The 15,934-nt window shown below is 46.1% G+C and overlaps 1 protein-coding gene across 1 annotated transcript in view; it reads left to right on the top strand.

Moving 5' to 3' along the window:
• LOC125725022 (seizure protein 6 homolog) overlaps positions 1 to 15,934 on the top strand; it is a 164,878-nt gene that overhangs the window by 124,858 nt on the left and 24,086 nt on the right. The window contains 3 exon segments of the mRNA XM_049001561.1: positions 12,660 to 12,845; positions 14,258 to 14,426; positions 14,981 to 15,147. Coding sequence (XP_048857518.1) covers positions 12,660 to 12,845; positions 14,258 to 14,426; positions 14,981 to 15,147 — 522 coding nt within the window.

Genomic DNA, 15,934 nt, shown 5'->3' with positions numbered 1-15,934 from the left:
CATCATTCTCCCCTTCGGCTCAGTACGCCCTTGTCTATGCGGATCTTAGCGGCAAATAGCTACAGCACTCCAATTCAGGTTAAATAAATCATGAGGGGCTTTCGGTTGGTTAACAAAGATCTTCCTTCCCTCCACTTCCAGTATCATTTATTGAAGATCCCAAGACATGCTATTACCTATGAGCCGCAGGCTTTGAAATAAATTCATTATACAAACTTTTCACGGAGCCGTCAGACTGTCGCGGTGCTCGTGGCTGCTCGCTTTGGCAAGATGGAGACATATCACCGCGGTGAGAGACTCTCACCGCGGTGTTTTTCTCCGTGGTCGTACCGTGCTCGGAATTCCACCTCCCCTTCATTTCCTTAACGGGCTCGTCATTTGTTGCAGCTCTGAATCAATAAAGTAGAAAGATAAGGGGTAGTTAAGGGGGAGGGAATAACACAGGAAGGCAAAAAAGACAGCTGATGGGTACAGCGGAGATCCTTCAATTAAAAATGAATGGCTCCAGGTACGGAGCAAATCTATAAAGACAATGATTACCCCAAGGATGCAGACATAAATAGTAGGACGTGGCAACATGCCTGGTGCCGAATGGAATGACAAGGTAATGGGGATTTAAAGAGCTTTAGATCCACATATCTTTACTTTGACACATGGAGAAGAGGGGCTTGTGAATCTAGGGAACTTGTCCTTTCTGCACACGCCTTGGCCTTAAAGACACTAATAAATACACCCCTCCTTATTGCTTCCTTTGTGCTGGGCACCGTGGACGGTATTGTGCTTAACCTTATCCGCAGGTGAGAGGTGTTCAAAACAGGAGAGGAGCCTATATTTGAAGCTGACGGAGATTTGATCGCCTACTCGGCTTACCTCCTCTGTTCCTCTCAGGGATAATGGGGATGGAGTCACCTGTCAATGGCTCTTAAAACAGGTGGTGAGCGGGGGTAGCTGGTCCACATGCAGCCTAGGGGCGGGTGGAGGGGTGGTGGAGGGATGTGGCACTTTACCGGGAAGAGAGCAACAGGATGCCAGGGGCATCAAAGCCATATCCAAACCCCTTGATGGAGTGGAGGGTAGGGGGAGGGTTCTAGGCTGACCGTGACCAATTAGGCTGTCTCTAGAGGTCTGATTGACAGGACAGATGCAGGAATGAAAAGCATGAGGGGTGGTGTTGAGACAAAGGAGGCGTGGCCCACAGTGACTGGGATTATCCTGCGTTTGTCTGTCACCTGCTAATTTGACATGTTTCCCTTGGGGGTAATTCAGGCAGTATCTTACAGTAAATAGTAATCCCGGGCACCTGTGGGTTCTTAAAGCCCCTTCCCCCCCATTGGTGGTGTTTGGCGGGTTTTGACTCCGTGTAATTCACACGCAGGCAGACAAGAGGCAAATGTTTTTGCAGGTGTGAAACATTTCTGATAATCCTACTATAAACCTCACATTCTGTTGCTCATATTCGCACTGAAAGAATTTGAGAGCAGGCAAACTCACAGGCACACTCCGACACTCCTTTAGTGTGTGACGCCGGGACGTGACACATCAGCGTTCCTTATCTTCATGCCGTAACACAGTGTTTCCCGACCCGGTCCTGGTGGACTCCCAGACAGTTCACATTTTTGCTCCCTCCCAGCTCCCAGATACCTGGTACAGGTAAGCTGGGAGCTGGGAGGAAGCAAAAATGTTGACAGTCCACATTTTTGCTCCCTCCCAGCTCCCAGATACCTGGTACAGGTAGGCTGGAGGTCCCCAAGGACAGAATTGGGATTCTCTGCTGTAGAGGATCCTATTTGTATGAGGGTGGAACAGGATTGCCAGAAACAATGGGTCAAACAGTATTACAGGAAGGACATTCTGGGGTCAATCTGAGGAAAAAACATGTACCTGTAGATGAGGAACAGGTGATCTAAGCATATCCCAGCAGTCACCCGACCTTCCCCTGCTGCTGAGATATTCTCGCTCCCCCACCCCTTACTCACACATGCGCATATTTTCAATTTCAGCACACTTTAATTACAGAGCAATAATGCTTCCTGAAAATTGATCCTTTGCTCAGGAAAATCCATGTGATTTCACGTTCCGTCGCTCTGATTTGATATACCTGCGTTGGCAGCACCGTTTACACCTGAAACGAAATATCTGTCCTGCAGCGGTTACTTACGTGCCGGGAGCAGTGGCTCTGTATACTTTGCAGCACCATGCAGGCATATCTTCCCCCGGGGGGGGAATGAGAGAGTGAGAGGAAATGGAGGGCCATATTCTCAGATATGGGGAGAGAAATGCCTTTTCATTGAAATGGTCTGGGAGCCATGGCATCGCTTGTCAAGTGTGGGGTAGTCATACGACGATGACAGGGTGTCGAAGGGGACAGAGTTTCCGACATGATCCTAGCCCCCCCACCCCAACCAGCACCATGCAGAAGCTATCCATGGCCTTTTCGGGTACAGATTACCCCAGGGGATACTCTCTGCCCTGCGCCAGGGATGGGCTCCAGACCTCCACAACCCTGCATAGGACAGTCCGGTATGGATGGATTATCCAAGGGACTGCAGCAGAACATCCCACAATGAGGACCAGTCAATCTAGATCAAGTGGGGGGGGGGGGGGGGCGAGGAATGACATTTCTTAGGAATATAATACTAATGATAGAAATAACAAGATTCTTGCCTGTTATGCTCCTGCAGGAAGCAAAGTTTTTTTTTTATCATCATTATTATTATTTCTGTTGTAATTTCATTTTTGTTATTATTTCAGCCTCAGTTTTATTTCCTGGTAGGTTTAGTGTTTCAGCTAATTACTGTTATTTAATTATAGTTTTATTATACTTATACAAAGTTTTCCATCCATCCATCCATCCATCTCGCAGTTCCTCCTGAGCAGGTTGGCAGGAGGGCTGCTGCAGGCATTATAGGACACAGATACACACAGGCAGAAAAGCGATGGCAGTCATACGAAGCCAAAAACAAGTCAAGACTATAAACAGGCCAATACTGTTCATGTATTCATAGTTTGATTGTGCAAAGGATTCCGATAACGTTCTGTTTATTCACGTCATGTCAAATTTTTATTCGTTTGACGCAGACAGTGCTGGACTGGCATTGTCCCGGGAGGCTGATGGGTATGGAATACCCACCAGTCCCCCCCCCCCCCCCCCGACCAGTCAAGTATACTGTGGGGTCATCTCAAAGGACCGACTTTTAATCTCAGTCCAGTCCTAGACACAGACGGCACCGAATTTAAAACAAACCAGTTGAACAGAACGTTCCGGTTAGTTTAATGAAGCGTGCAAGCAGGTAAATCCTATTCCTATGAGTTACTACCCTCTAGGAATGCCACTTTGATTTCCGCTTTTTCAGGATGTGTTTAAATTAATTTTCTTTGCTTGCTTAATAAGAGTGGAGACCCCCTTTTTGAGGATTATGTTGAAGCTCGACTGAACTCCAAACTCGGAACAGCTTTAAGTTTACTGAATGGCATTCTAGATTTCCTCGGTTCTGCTTAATCCTTTTAATTAAAGCGTAATAAGTGCTGGTAAATTAATCGCAAACTTCCGAGAAATTAATGATCCTATTAATTTTTTTTTTCCCTTGTCAGGTAGAACATGGTATATTGTCCTCTCCTCAGTTAATAGTTATCCATTTGTCATTAGTAATGAATTATTAAACTATTATTGGAAAGTAATGACTTAAAGAGCACATCCCTCTTATTAACATGGGGGAACGGACTGCGCCAATTTCTGCTTAATTAACGGAAGACCGAATCAGTTTTTAATGGAACTGAAATGGTACAGAAAGTGAATGACGTAAATGTAATGATCCACAAGGTATTCAAGTCAGCTGGTGGCACATAAATATGACTGGGATTGATTAACTACCCTGCCAAAGTCACTGAAATATTTCTGTTACCATGGAAGTGTGCCACGCACGCTGAAAATGAACTCACTCGAGTTTCTATGTTTGCCTCACAGTTGACTTATCTGTAACAGATGTGGCTGCAAATCGATCTTCAGGGCAGTCACAGAAATGCATGATGCTCATTTTGCTTACCCGCATATCAGCTATTCAAATATGTGCTTTTGGTCTGCTTGCCAGAGTTTTGAGTACTCAAGAGTGTGATTTTGGTCTGCTTACCAGTTTTGAGTACTTCAAGAGCGTGATTTTGGTCTGCTTACCATTTTTGAGTACTTCAAGAGCATGATTTTGGTCTTCTTACCAGTTTTGAGTACTCAAGAGCGTGATTTTGGTCTTCTTACTAGAGTATTGAGTACTCACTGACATGTGTAATTTTGGTCTGTTTACCAGAGTATTCAGTACTCACTGACATGTGTAATTTTGGTCTGTTTACCAGAGTATTCAGTACTCACTGGTGAAGAAATTGCTTTTCTGTGGGTTAATAAGTTCACTGAATACTTTTGGTTGAATCCCTGCTGTTTTATGGAGGATCTTTGGTATCTGTGAAGCATGCCATGAAAAATGTCATGGGACATGATTGATTACTTTATCAGCGCAGCCTCCATTGAATTCTTTCAGGAAACCTCTGGATCTCATGTGCTAATCTGATTGGTTTTTACATGATAACTCTGTATATAAATCATACCCAGGTGTGCAATAGACATCCAGCTATCCACATTAGAAGGCCAGGCTTGCGCAGGAACACGTTATCGCTGCCTGGTAAATATTAGACAGTCAAATCATATGTATGTCAACCAAGAATGTCATTTGCCAGCTATATATGACATACCAAGGGCGGTGTATGGGGGTGGGGGGATGTCTGGATGTTTCCAAGGGCCCCTAAGAGAGTAGGGCCCTACAAAAATGGGAACATCATTAGATTAGTCTGCATTGGGAGCCCAGTATGATATGTGTTCATGGGACCCAAAATTTCTCGCTACCCCCCCCCTGTGACACACATGTACAGAGGACATGCTGACACGCTAAGATAAGCAAAGGCCTTTAATCTCCTGCAGGTGCATCCATAGTGTCTAAACCAGTGATTCTCAACCCGTGGGTCTCAACCCAAATTTGGGTCGAGGCAAGTACTGATAGGGATGCGAGGCAGAGTTGGAAATGTAAGCATTTTAAAACCAGCAAGCTCCTATGCTGATCCACGATCAGATTTCCCAGCCCCCAAATCCTAGAATTAACCCACTGTATCCCACTGTAACTCACTGTAACCCAGAGGTGTCTTGGGTCTGCAAATGCTTAGGCCAAAACTTGCAAATACTCAACCAATACATGAAGCCAAACCACAGATGCTTAATTTAAAATTCATTGGTATATCCAATCAGATTTGTGCTGTAGGTATTGATTGACGTAAATTGCAGAGTGCAATGCATGCTTGATATCATTAATCTATACTTGATAGGGTCGTGACTGAACTGCCTTGGTAAAAATTGGGTGGCGGTGCGAAAAAGGTTGAAAACCACTGGTCTAAACATTAGCTTTGTAAATTAGAGTAGACAGTCACCTCTGTGTGGCCTCTGTAATCTCAATCTAAATCTTATCACGTTGCGGTACACCTTCAGGAGCACTCCTGCTCTCCTGCTTGCACTAATATCTAGGGGAACTTTTTTTTCATGAATCACAGGTGGGATTCTGAGGCGATATTGCCAGGCGGTGATCTCAGTCTGAACTCCTTTTGAGAACTCCTTGGTATATGCAGAGTTTTAACTTAATTGGCCCAATTATCCATACCACTTTGCGACAATGTATAAAAAATAGACAATTTAGATATTGTATTTCCTGAAAACACAGTAAAAAAGGGCACAGTATTTGACCATGCATTTCTTTCCCCTAAAATGCCAAAGTTATCAAAACTATGCTGCTAATTAGGTAACAGAGGAGGCCATAGCAGAAGCCTGCATATAGCAGCCTGGCAGAGTGTGAGATCTCCCCACGTAAGGGATGAGATCCTATGAGGGCTAATTCATCACAGCCAAAGAAAAAAACACACACCTACACCAGGCCCAGATTAACACATTCACTGCTAATCAGAGGCAAACAGCTGGCCCATCCTTCAGCTCCACAGAGCCACATTAATGGTCGTTAGCTTGTCCATGCCGGCGCGCTGGGGCTGACTAGACCCCAGAGGGGTAATGACAGGACCAGCAAGGCAAGCAATTACCTGGGCCCTAAGCTAGATGGGATCCCCCAAGGATAGTCGATTGCATTCTACATTGCACGACACATCTGCTTTATTTGTTTTTCGCAAAAGTGAAAATAAAGAACTTTGGGCAGCACTTTACTTGATGGAACACAAATACTTAGTATTTACTCAGTTACTACTGAAGTACAAATCATGAAGAAATCATGAACAAATAAGTTGCTACATGCGCAGAGATCAGTAGTTCCTTCAGTGGTTCACAAAGGTTTTCAGGACTAACAGATACAGTAACAAATATAGTAACTGCTTGAGATAAAACATGCATCACAACCCACTGATGGTGAATTAACATGAGATCAGTATATAGCTGAGACTTTGTTTAATTAATACATAAGTAACAGCATAATACTATATTATTAGTGCCCTGTCAAGTAAAGTGTTACCGACTTGTGTTTATTAAATCCTCTTTGAAGGTATTATTCATTTATTCTTCACGCTAAAACAATGGTAATAAATTTCACCGTATTAGCTAATGGCGAGTTGAAGGGCCCCATGCATTTTTTTTTTCCTTGCCTACGGCCCCCACAGTTCCTTGAATCGCCTCTGCAAGCCCCCGTTCGAGGGCGCCTGCCAGCAGTCGGAGGCCGGGGCGTAGTCTAGCTGGCCCCCCGCCACCGCCGTGGGGTTGCTTTCCTCTCAAGCACAGCTCAGTAGCTGTGAAGGTCAGTGATTTGGCACAGCAGGTTTTACTTCCTAACCCATCCGATTCCTCTACCCCCAGTTCCTCTCTGTGATTGATATAAATTAGGTCTCACTTGGCTGTTGTGTAGTTTTATCGACGCCCCCCTAATTTGTGACATCAGTTGTACATTTTTTATTAGTTTATTAGTTTGTTGACGAGCCGAATTGATTGATTGCTTCATTTGCACGGGTACGTTTATTGCACAGGATTGTGCAGAGTGTTGTTAAATTATACTTCAGACTCTCCATTAAAGGCACAAATGGACTGGCTGTATCTTTAATGGAGCAAAATATTTCTTGTAATCATTTAACTTTGTGATGTTGGCGAGTAACTGACAGGCAAAAAACTCAGAGGCTATATGTTTATACGTTCTGGAGAATGCTCATCGGAAAAAGGCAATGGCAAATGTGTCCTTACCCATCAATTTGTCTAGTTTCCAAATTATTCTTGAAACAAAACGTCGGAAGTTACCTCACAGAATAAAGACAAAAGCGTAGCAAAGTATACAATATGATGAAAACACGAAATACATTTTAAGTGTTTATTTGGTAGAACACCTCTGTAGATTTCTCAGTGCCGGAACAGAGCTCTCATAGGCTGCGTGTCACATCACACATTCACTTTTAAATCTATCAGATAATGTCATAAATGAAATTCCTGCCAAGTTTCTCGAACCCACCTCCAAGAACAACGTGAAGCTAGTGTCCCTTATCTGACAGTAGGGGGGTGCTGTCTGTGGTGCTAGTGTCCTCAGGGGCTTTCTGGAGTCCAGTGACTTGTCTACTGACTAATTTCTAAATTCCTCTGCTCTTGCTGCACTGGGGGGAGGGGCGGGTAAACGTGAGGTGGCATGAAATCTGATCTCAAATTGAAAGCGATTTCCTGCACGCCTGTGTCCTCACCGTGCGAGACTCCTGTCATGCACAATTATTTCCAGCGGTGTCTGACGAGTCTGCCACGAACGAATCCCCTCTGCGTTGCATAATTAATAAGCGTGGAAAGGGAGGGGATGTATTTTTCATCAGGTCATGTAAAATACAGCGAGTTTAATAGCCAATTCGTCTCTGTTAGTAAGACAGGACTCTGCTGTGTTTTGCTCCTTAAGGAGCACTTAGCCCATGAGTGGCCTGCTAGCATAGCTACGCTTGGATTAGATGCTGCGGATTCAAGTCCTGGTGATTTGCAGGACTCCTACATGCCCATGCTTCTTCGGGGAGTAGTTTTATTCATCCCTGCAGCCTGATTGGGCCATTCAGAAGAGCAGAACGCTTTCCATTCCGATGCATGACCTGCTAAGAAGGCCTAGCATGCTATCTATGGCTAAAAAGCCCCACTTGGAGCACCAATGACGGTTGCATTGCTAGCCTAGTAGCATGTTTGCGGTAATTCACAGTACTTGGATGTCAGGCCCATTTGCAAACGAAACATCGCCCTTAAACATGGATCAATACCACTGTCCTTGGGAAAGGAGAATTAAATGGGGGCAACTTTACTACCTACATGATTTGAGGTATCGATATTTATATGGTTGGGTTAAGCATTCAATTGGAATGGCCAGCTGCTCAATAAATGCTATTATGGAAACTAGTTGTGGACTGCTAGCATGGTCATTAATAAAGACTATTCCCCTCTAACAAAGGGTGGGGGGGAGAGAAGGTGGTCCCCAGACTGACATACCCCCTACAAGCCTAGTTATCGATTCCAAGCAGGGAAGACCTAGATCCAAGCATTACTGCCATTGCTTATTCCTCCTTGGCCCCGGGGCTGTCATTTTGTCCGCTGTCTGTTTTGCTTAATGGACCAGGACACTCCTGATAGGTTTAGCTGGGCCAGAATAGGAACACAGCTGGTAGTCGCCCATTTTGAATTGCATGGACTCTGATGGAGTCCAGCAGCCGTAGTCTTCTGTAGAACATCCAAAGCTGTCCTCGCGTAGCGCCCTTCCTCCGTACTTCCTGCAAAGCCCATGGTCACCCTGCCGTCTTCCTGTTCCGTTCAAGGAAAATACTCTTTGCTAACTTGTGGCGCCTCTTACACATGGGTTTCAGGATTTCATTCCCCGGGGAAATTCCACGGAACGTCCGCATGCTACGCTTGCTATCCAGGCAATGAGCCCCAGTTCTCGCTTGCGTCTAGTTCTACCTACCGGCAAAAAAAAAAAAAAAAAAGAGTTTTCCCCCCTCCCTCCCATGGCGTCCCATCCCAGGAGGCTATCCTGGGTCTTGCGATGCCGCCCATATCAATCAGGTCCGCAAAGCTTATCTCCTCCCTACATCACTGCAAATTCCAGAATCACCGAGGGACAATTAAGGGGGGACATTAAATTAGCATCTGCTGCCTTACAGCCTGACTGCCGCCCCAACCCCCCTCAGGCCCCCAGCCTCCAGTCACAGTGGCATCATTAGTCGCTACACCAAAACAATCGCGCTTTATGGCCTATTAAGCTGCGAGGCTGCAGTGAAATGGCCCCTGATTTAACACTCGGGGGACCGGGTCAAAATTTAAGCTGGGCTGAAGCACCCCCCCGTATTAGTCTAATTGAAAAGGAAACTCTGTGGTAATAATGCTGTAGCAACAATCACGGCAAGCAGCACAGACCCCGCTGTGCTGATATTTCAGTAATAAACCATAAATGAAATGGATGGCAGTGGGATAGTCTGTGAGCTGGCTTGCTGGCTCATTGATTCCATAAAGGAGCACTTTTTTTCCCACTGGAGAGACTATGGGAACAGATCCCCCTCTCACCCCCACACTGTGTCATGTGTTGGCCTCCTCCCTCTGCGACATTAAAGTCTCCCAGCGTGGGAGAAGCTCACATCAGGCCTGTAGCTCCCATTGGTGCCCTGGGGCACAGATGATGACCAACACACGAGTGGCACTCCTGTCCATTTGCCCCTCCCCCAGTAGCGGCCAGCACCCCCACCTGCCCAAGCCATCATTGAAAGTCGTCCACTCAAGGGGGGGGTGTGTGAATAGTTATAGTTGTCAACCTGGCGTGGGTGACAATTCAAACTGTCAACTTGGGGGGGGAGGGGGTTGTTGGTACCCTTCAGAAGATGCCACCTTGGACAATTGGCATTATTGCCCTTGCCAGGATCTGCCACAGTGCTAATCGGATCAGTTGAGTCTGCCCCCAATCACGGCAAAGCCACGGGAATGGCAAGCAAAGCTAAAATTAATTTGTCAGAGTAGAGAAACCGCCTCGCTTCCCATAATTTACCTGTCCCCTGATAAACGGAAGCGGAAAGTCAATAAGAGGCACCTCAACATCTGACCTGGGGGCAGCGCCAGTTCATTAAAATCCCGTAGAATGATGTACGGTGGCTGCATACGAAGGCACACCGAGCGGCAGTCCTCGGTCTCTTTGAGCTGTTTGTCTTTGAGGGAAAAAGAAACATTAACACCAGTTTTGACACAGTGACAAATTTTTGCTGCTATAAACCATCTCCGGAACTTTCGCTAATATAAGCAGAACCCTGGTGATGGATGACGGTTTGGAGACCTGGTAATTTACAGTGAGGTAACCCTGCAGCAGCCGAGATGTCCGGTCTGGTAAAGAACACGCTGACAGATTCTTCCATGCTGGATTTGTGAGAGCTGCGGGTCTGTGATTAAAAATGTTTTTCTGCATGTCTACTTTTTTTTTATTTTTGACGTAAGGCACAGTAAGAGCATGTGGCCTGAATCATGCATTAAACTCCATAAGTAAATATCTAAGCTTCTACAGCGATGGCAGTCATAATCTGTCGAAACCACAAGCTGACAAAATCCATAGTTGGCACCATGGAGGTGATTGCTTGTGGGAGTTTTACTTGGACAAAAATTTTCTGAGTTCAGAATGAAAAACGATTGGTTCAGAGAGATAACCAATCAGATTGTAGAGAAGGTGGGCCTAAGCGAATAAAAGAGGCGGGACCAAGACACCTAATTGATTGGTCCTGCATCCTCTAGTTGCTGCATGTTACTGAATGCTCTGAACATTACATCTTATATTAATTTTTCAACTTGACATTGTTGTTTAAGTATCTATTTCACTCTTTATCCAGCACAGGCCTTGTATAGGGAAGCCATTTGAAAGCTCTGAGGTCCCACTGGGGGTGTATACAGGGGCGGAGCCATGGGTGCACTGGCCACAGCTGAAAGCTGATTGGGCAGACTGCCCCTCTCCCCTGTCAATCATGGATTCAAAACATAACATTGGCTCCTCTGTATAAATTATGCCCCCTCTTATGCCTTCCCACTTAAAAAAAATCTAGAATAGCCCCTGGTTTCCATATCACAGCACCTACACTTTGGGGGTGGGACCTGTAGAATTTCTGTGGCATCGGTGGAGAGCAAATAAAAAAATATATGGCAGGCTTTAATGTTAATGTTTTATATACGTCAGCGGGAATCGGGAGGCTGCCGCGTAGCGCCCTGGATCAGCTATTTGGTGAATTCTGGCCATTTCTGAGGACAGGCTAGCGCTAACAGGCTAATACTAGCGCTTCAGTGCTAGTGCTCCCCTATTCCAGTGGCACGCCTTCACAGGGCTGCATGTGGGCTCATTAGCCTGGACCGAGGGGGCGAACAGCTGGAAGACTCTGGAGCACATGGGGAGGGGGGGCTTTCAGAGTACATTGAGCTCCAAACGGATTGAACCTCCCCACTTGCCTATGACAGAGGGTGGATTTACCATGTAAAATTTTGACCATTTTTCTTTCACTGACATTTAAACATATTATGCAAATTTAAAGTGGAATAAAGATCAAATGCACCCCCCCCCGGCTCCCTCCCCCCAGTGGCACAGCTGTCAAAGGCAGATGCATCCTGCAGCAGGGATCTAGGTTTTTGTGGCAAAGCTGCCCGCGGACTGGCTGACGTTACTGTCAGCTGGCTCATCTCTGTCTCGGCACTCTGCAGGAATATCTGGAGAGCTGGGTGGAATTAAGTGAATAGCCCTCTTCTGTAAGTGTGTTAGATCACCCGATGAAGCCTGCATACGGTGAAAATAAGTGGGTGGCAGAAGAGGTGTGCCCCTCCCCATCTGTGAGCAATGTGCATCAAGGGGGAGACCTGAGGTAGGACGAGTCTATCAGCCTGGGGAGGGGGGTGGAGATCTAGTAAAAAAGTAATATCAAGGAAAAGGTAAAGAATGTAGGGCTGGATTTTAGGTTTTCATTCCCGAAGAAAAGCAGGTGTACATTTATAGATTGTAACATATGGGGAGGTCTGGATGTCAATTGGATGCACCAAGGTCTTTAGTCAGGTGTCTCAGGTGATAGTGCAGCTATCAGCCTCCACAGATCCACCCCCCCGGGACTATGTGGCTGTGACGGCTCCTCCGTCAGCACCCAGCCAGACAGCATTTGAGTCCAGCGTCAGGCATCTGTGAAGGGCTTGCACCCAAGGCGTCTTCTCCATCAGTCAGCATAGATACCTTAAAATGAAGGCGCAGCCTCTGGCACAGACTGGCATGCATGGTGACCCCAGGGCAAGGAAGATCCCCCCCCCCCGCCAAGTCAATAAATGCCCTATGATCCACTGGATTCAAAGGGCATTCATGATTACCTGGCCTTACCCACTGACATGGAGCCACCCAGGTTACAGCAAAGCATCATACATCTTTTTCCTGCGGAAAACAAAAACCAAGGCCAGCGGGTGGGCTGGGAAAAACTGGGGGGAAAAATAGAGAAATTTTTGCCTTTTCCTGCAGGTTCTGTGGTACAAAATAAATTGGTTCCTCTTCTTGTTATTAACCTAATAGTACCTTTGTGTTCACAGGTCTTCACACATTCTTACCATCTTTCTCTGCTTTCTCTCTCCCATCTCTCTCCAGCTTTCGTGTTGAGCTGCCCTTTCCCCCGGCGACCAGCTTACGGTGATGTGTCCGTCACCAGCCTTCATGCAGCTGGAGAGGCCTATTTCTACTGCCTGAACGGCTACCAGCTTCAGGGTCCCTCGACGCTGACCTGCCGCAATGCCACCACCCCCTACTGGAGTGGTAGGGAGCCCCGTTGCCTCGGTGAGGAGATTGACACATACCCGCAGCATGGGCATCCAAGGAGACTTAATGGTCACCAGAGGTGGAAATTTCAGAGCCAGGAAGTACAAATCCACACCAAGGTTTTGTTTCAACCAACCAGTTGAATTTCAAGAGTCACAGACACAGAGGACTCAACTGGTTGGTTGAAACAAAACCTTGGTCTGGATTTGTACTTCCTGGCTCTGAAATTTCCACCTCTGATGGTCACACACTGTATCTTCAGGCTGAGAATGTTAGTTCCCTCTCTTTCCTGCCTGTGCTTAGAACTCAATCTCACGTGACAATAAGCAGTAAATCATTTTAATTAAATCGTTTAATATAACTCATTAAATGCTAAAGTTTTTACTTTGATCACAAGGGAATTCCACTGAACTCGCCTCAACTTAAGAGACGGCACTTGAAAGCAATACTGCACCAAACCATCAATAACTCCTCAGAGTCTACAGAGACGCTGATAACTAAATAAACACTTTCACTAGCGTAGGAGTAATTAAACTTGATTACAATTCCGCCTGATATATTTGGCTTCCTATTCCGTAAATGTGAACTGAGGCTTAATTATCGATTTTGGCTTTGAGTGCATCAGCCGCAATGTTTGTTTTGGAGGGAGGCAAATTTTAAATGCCCCCCCCCCAACAGTAGTTCTTGCAGCCCTCCCATGGGGAGACAATTGCCTGTCCACATTTTTGTAAAAGCATTGTGGAAAATGTACCTTTTCACACTTGAATGTCACCTGGTTGGCAGCTTTGATTACGAACGAGACACATTCCCCGAAGGTGATGTCATTTGGATTCAGGATCTTATTAGTTTGTTAGGCCGAACTTCGGGTATATATAGAAAAGTGGGCATCTTGGCCTAGGGCTATTGATGGTAAAGAGGATGGGAGGACTTGTGAATATCTTGAGTTGTTGAGCAGATATAAACGAACCAATTTAAAGGGCCAGCGTGACTCTGAATGCTGATGCGCACTGTGCCGAAAAGCAGACCTGCCCGGAATCGCACTGCCGCAGTGCCACAGACATGCTTCTGTTGCTTAATCTCCACAACCACCTTAATTAGGCTCAACCCCCCTGTTCCCATCCTGCTCCGTTGTCACACAAGGCCTCCCTGCATCCCCTTTCTTCAATCCCCGCCATCGATCGCCTGTTGGCTTGCAGGATTGTCTGCTGTTTTCATCATACTGACTTCTTGTCCATTGGCACGTTTGGTAATTTTTATTTCCTTAAGCCTGTCTCCTTGGGACTTGTTAAACTGACTATTTCAAGAGGATGCGTAAGATCCTTCCTTACTCCACAGCTAAGTGCTGCTTTTTCAGTCTTTCTTTTTTGTTTTCCCTGCCTACCCACTGATCATTTTTCCTCTTGCTCTTTCTTGTGCCTTGGTCAATACAGCTGCATGTGGCGGGATGATTAAGCCCGCCACTGTGGGCCGCATCGTTTCCCCCGGTTTCCCAGGCAACTACAGCAACAACCTGACATGCCACTGGGTGCTGGAGGCCCCCTTGGGCCACCGGCTGCACATCCACTTCGAGAAGGTGGCTCTGGCCGAGGATGATGACAGGTAGGGCAAGCTATCTCTGATGGCTCCTACAAACAGGAAGTCAGCACCTACAAACAGGAAGTCAGCACCTACAAACAGGAAGTGTTTGCCGACTAATGCGCCCAGGCCAGAGAGGCAAAACCTGATACAGATTGAGTCCTTTCACTCCCATCTTGCATTTCTGCTGTTGCATAAATTATACCTCTTTCCTCATTTCTTTATTTTCTGGGGAGGTATGACTGTTCAGTACATATCTAGTATCGGGGCTGCAGAATCCTTCAAAAGCTCTTTTATGTATTCAAACATAATTACAAATTTTCCATCCTCCAAAGTAACTTGAGTCCCAAGAAGCCTACAGATGTATGGTGCAATATGTATTATTTCAGTACAAAGGCTGCCATGTCTAGAGAAATGAGCCTTGCAGTTCTTTGAAAGTACAGAAGCTGAACCCAACGGTACGCTTCAGTCGTAGTTCCAGGCCGGGTTTGAGGCTTGACAGTTAGAAAGTTCTGGTGGTTGGGACACTAATGGGCGTCCTTTTCGGCTTCGTGCTCTGTCTCGGTCCTGCCGTTCAGACTGCTGATCAAGAACGGCAACAACATTGACTCACCACCCCTCTACGACTCCTACGAGGTGGAGTACCTGCCCAATGAGGGTATCGTCAGCAGCAGCCACCACCTTTTCGTGGAGCTCATTACCGATGCGTCGGGCACATCCACCGGCACAGCCATCCGATACGAAGGTACGCAGGTAGGCCCGAGTCGGGGTCTGATTTCTTTTTCCCGACAGCCCACGCTGGTCTCGGTCTTGAAGCTCAACTCTGTAGGTGCCGAGCAGCGCAAGTAACAGGAGTAACAGGAGCACCTGATGTTTGATGTACTCTTGAAGCTCAGCCATCCCCCACGTCCTTGTAAGTAGCCCTGCATTCACAGGAAGACATAGGTGTTGAAGATGAAAGGATGTTCTGCATATGCTACCCTTTCTCAACCAGCCCTTATGTATCTCAGTGCACTGTGTCCTCCTCTTGACCAAGCCCCAGTTAGCTAGGATGGCCTTAGGCCCTGTTCTTGTCTTATTTGTCGTCATTGGTGAATAAACATAAAGTGGAAAACTAATTCATGAGAACAAATGCAACAGTAGTTCTTGCAGCACAATTTAATTGTAAATTCCTGCTATTTATAGCCTGCTTCTTGCATCAAATCCGAGCGAGCTGTCTGTCTCCTTTCAAACATAGCATAGCACAGCTTGGCTTAATGCCGAGTGCACAGTTCAGGCCTGAATTCTCATTACCAGCTAAAGTATTTGAATATATTTCAGGCTTTGCTGCTTCACGATGATGCCTTTACCATCTTATGGCAGTCGTCTTTAGTTTTTATAGTGTCTCTGCCAGAGTTTTCTGTCATTGGAGGTGGGGGATGGGAGGTTAGTTACTGTAAGAAAATATGGTTTGTAACTGGAAATGACTGAGACTAATACGCAATGAGAAACACAAAGATTAATAAAAACTGTAGAAGGAACTAAATGTTTCA

The sequence above is a fragment of the Brienomyrus brachyistius genome, unplaced genomic scaffold (genome assembly GCF_023856365.1).
Source record: "Brienomyrus brachyistius isolate T26 unplaced genomic scaffold, BBRACH_0.4 scaffold59, whole genome shotgun sequence".
Lineage (NCBI taxonomy): Eukaryota > Metazoa > Chordata > Actinopteri > Osteoglossiformes > Mormyridae > Brienomyrus > Brienomyrus brachyistius.
This window is presented reverse-complemented; position numbering and strand designations above follow the sequence as displayed.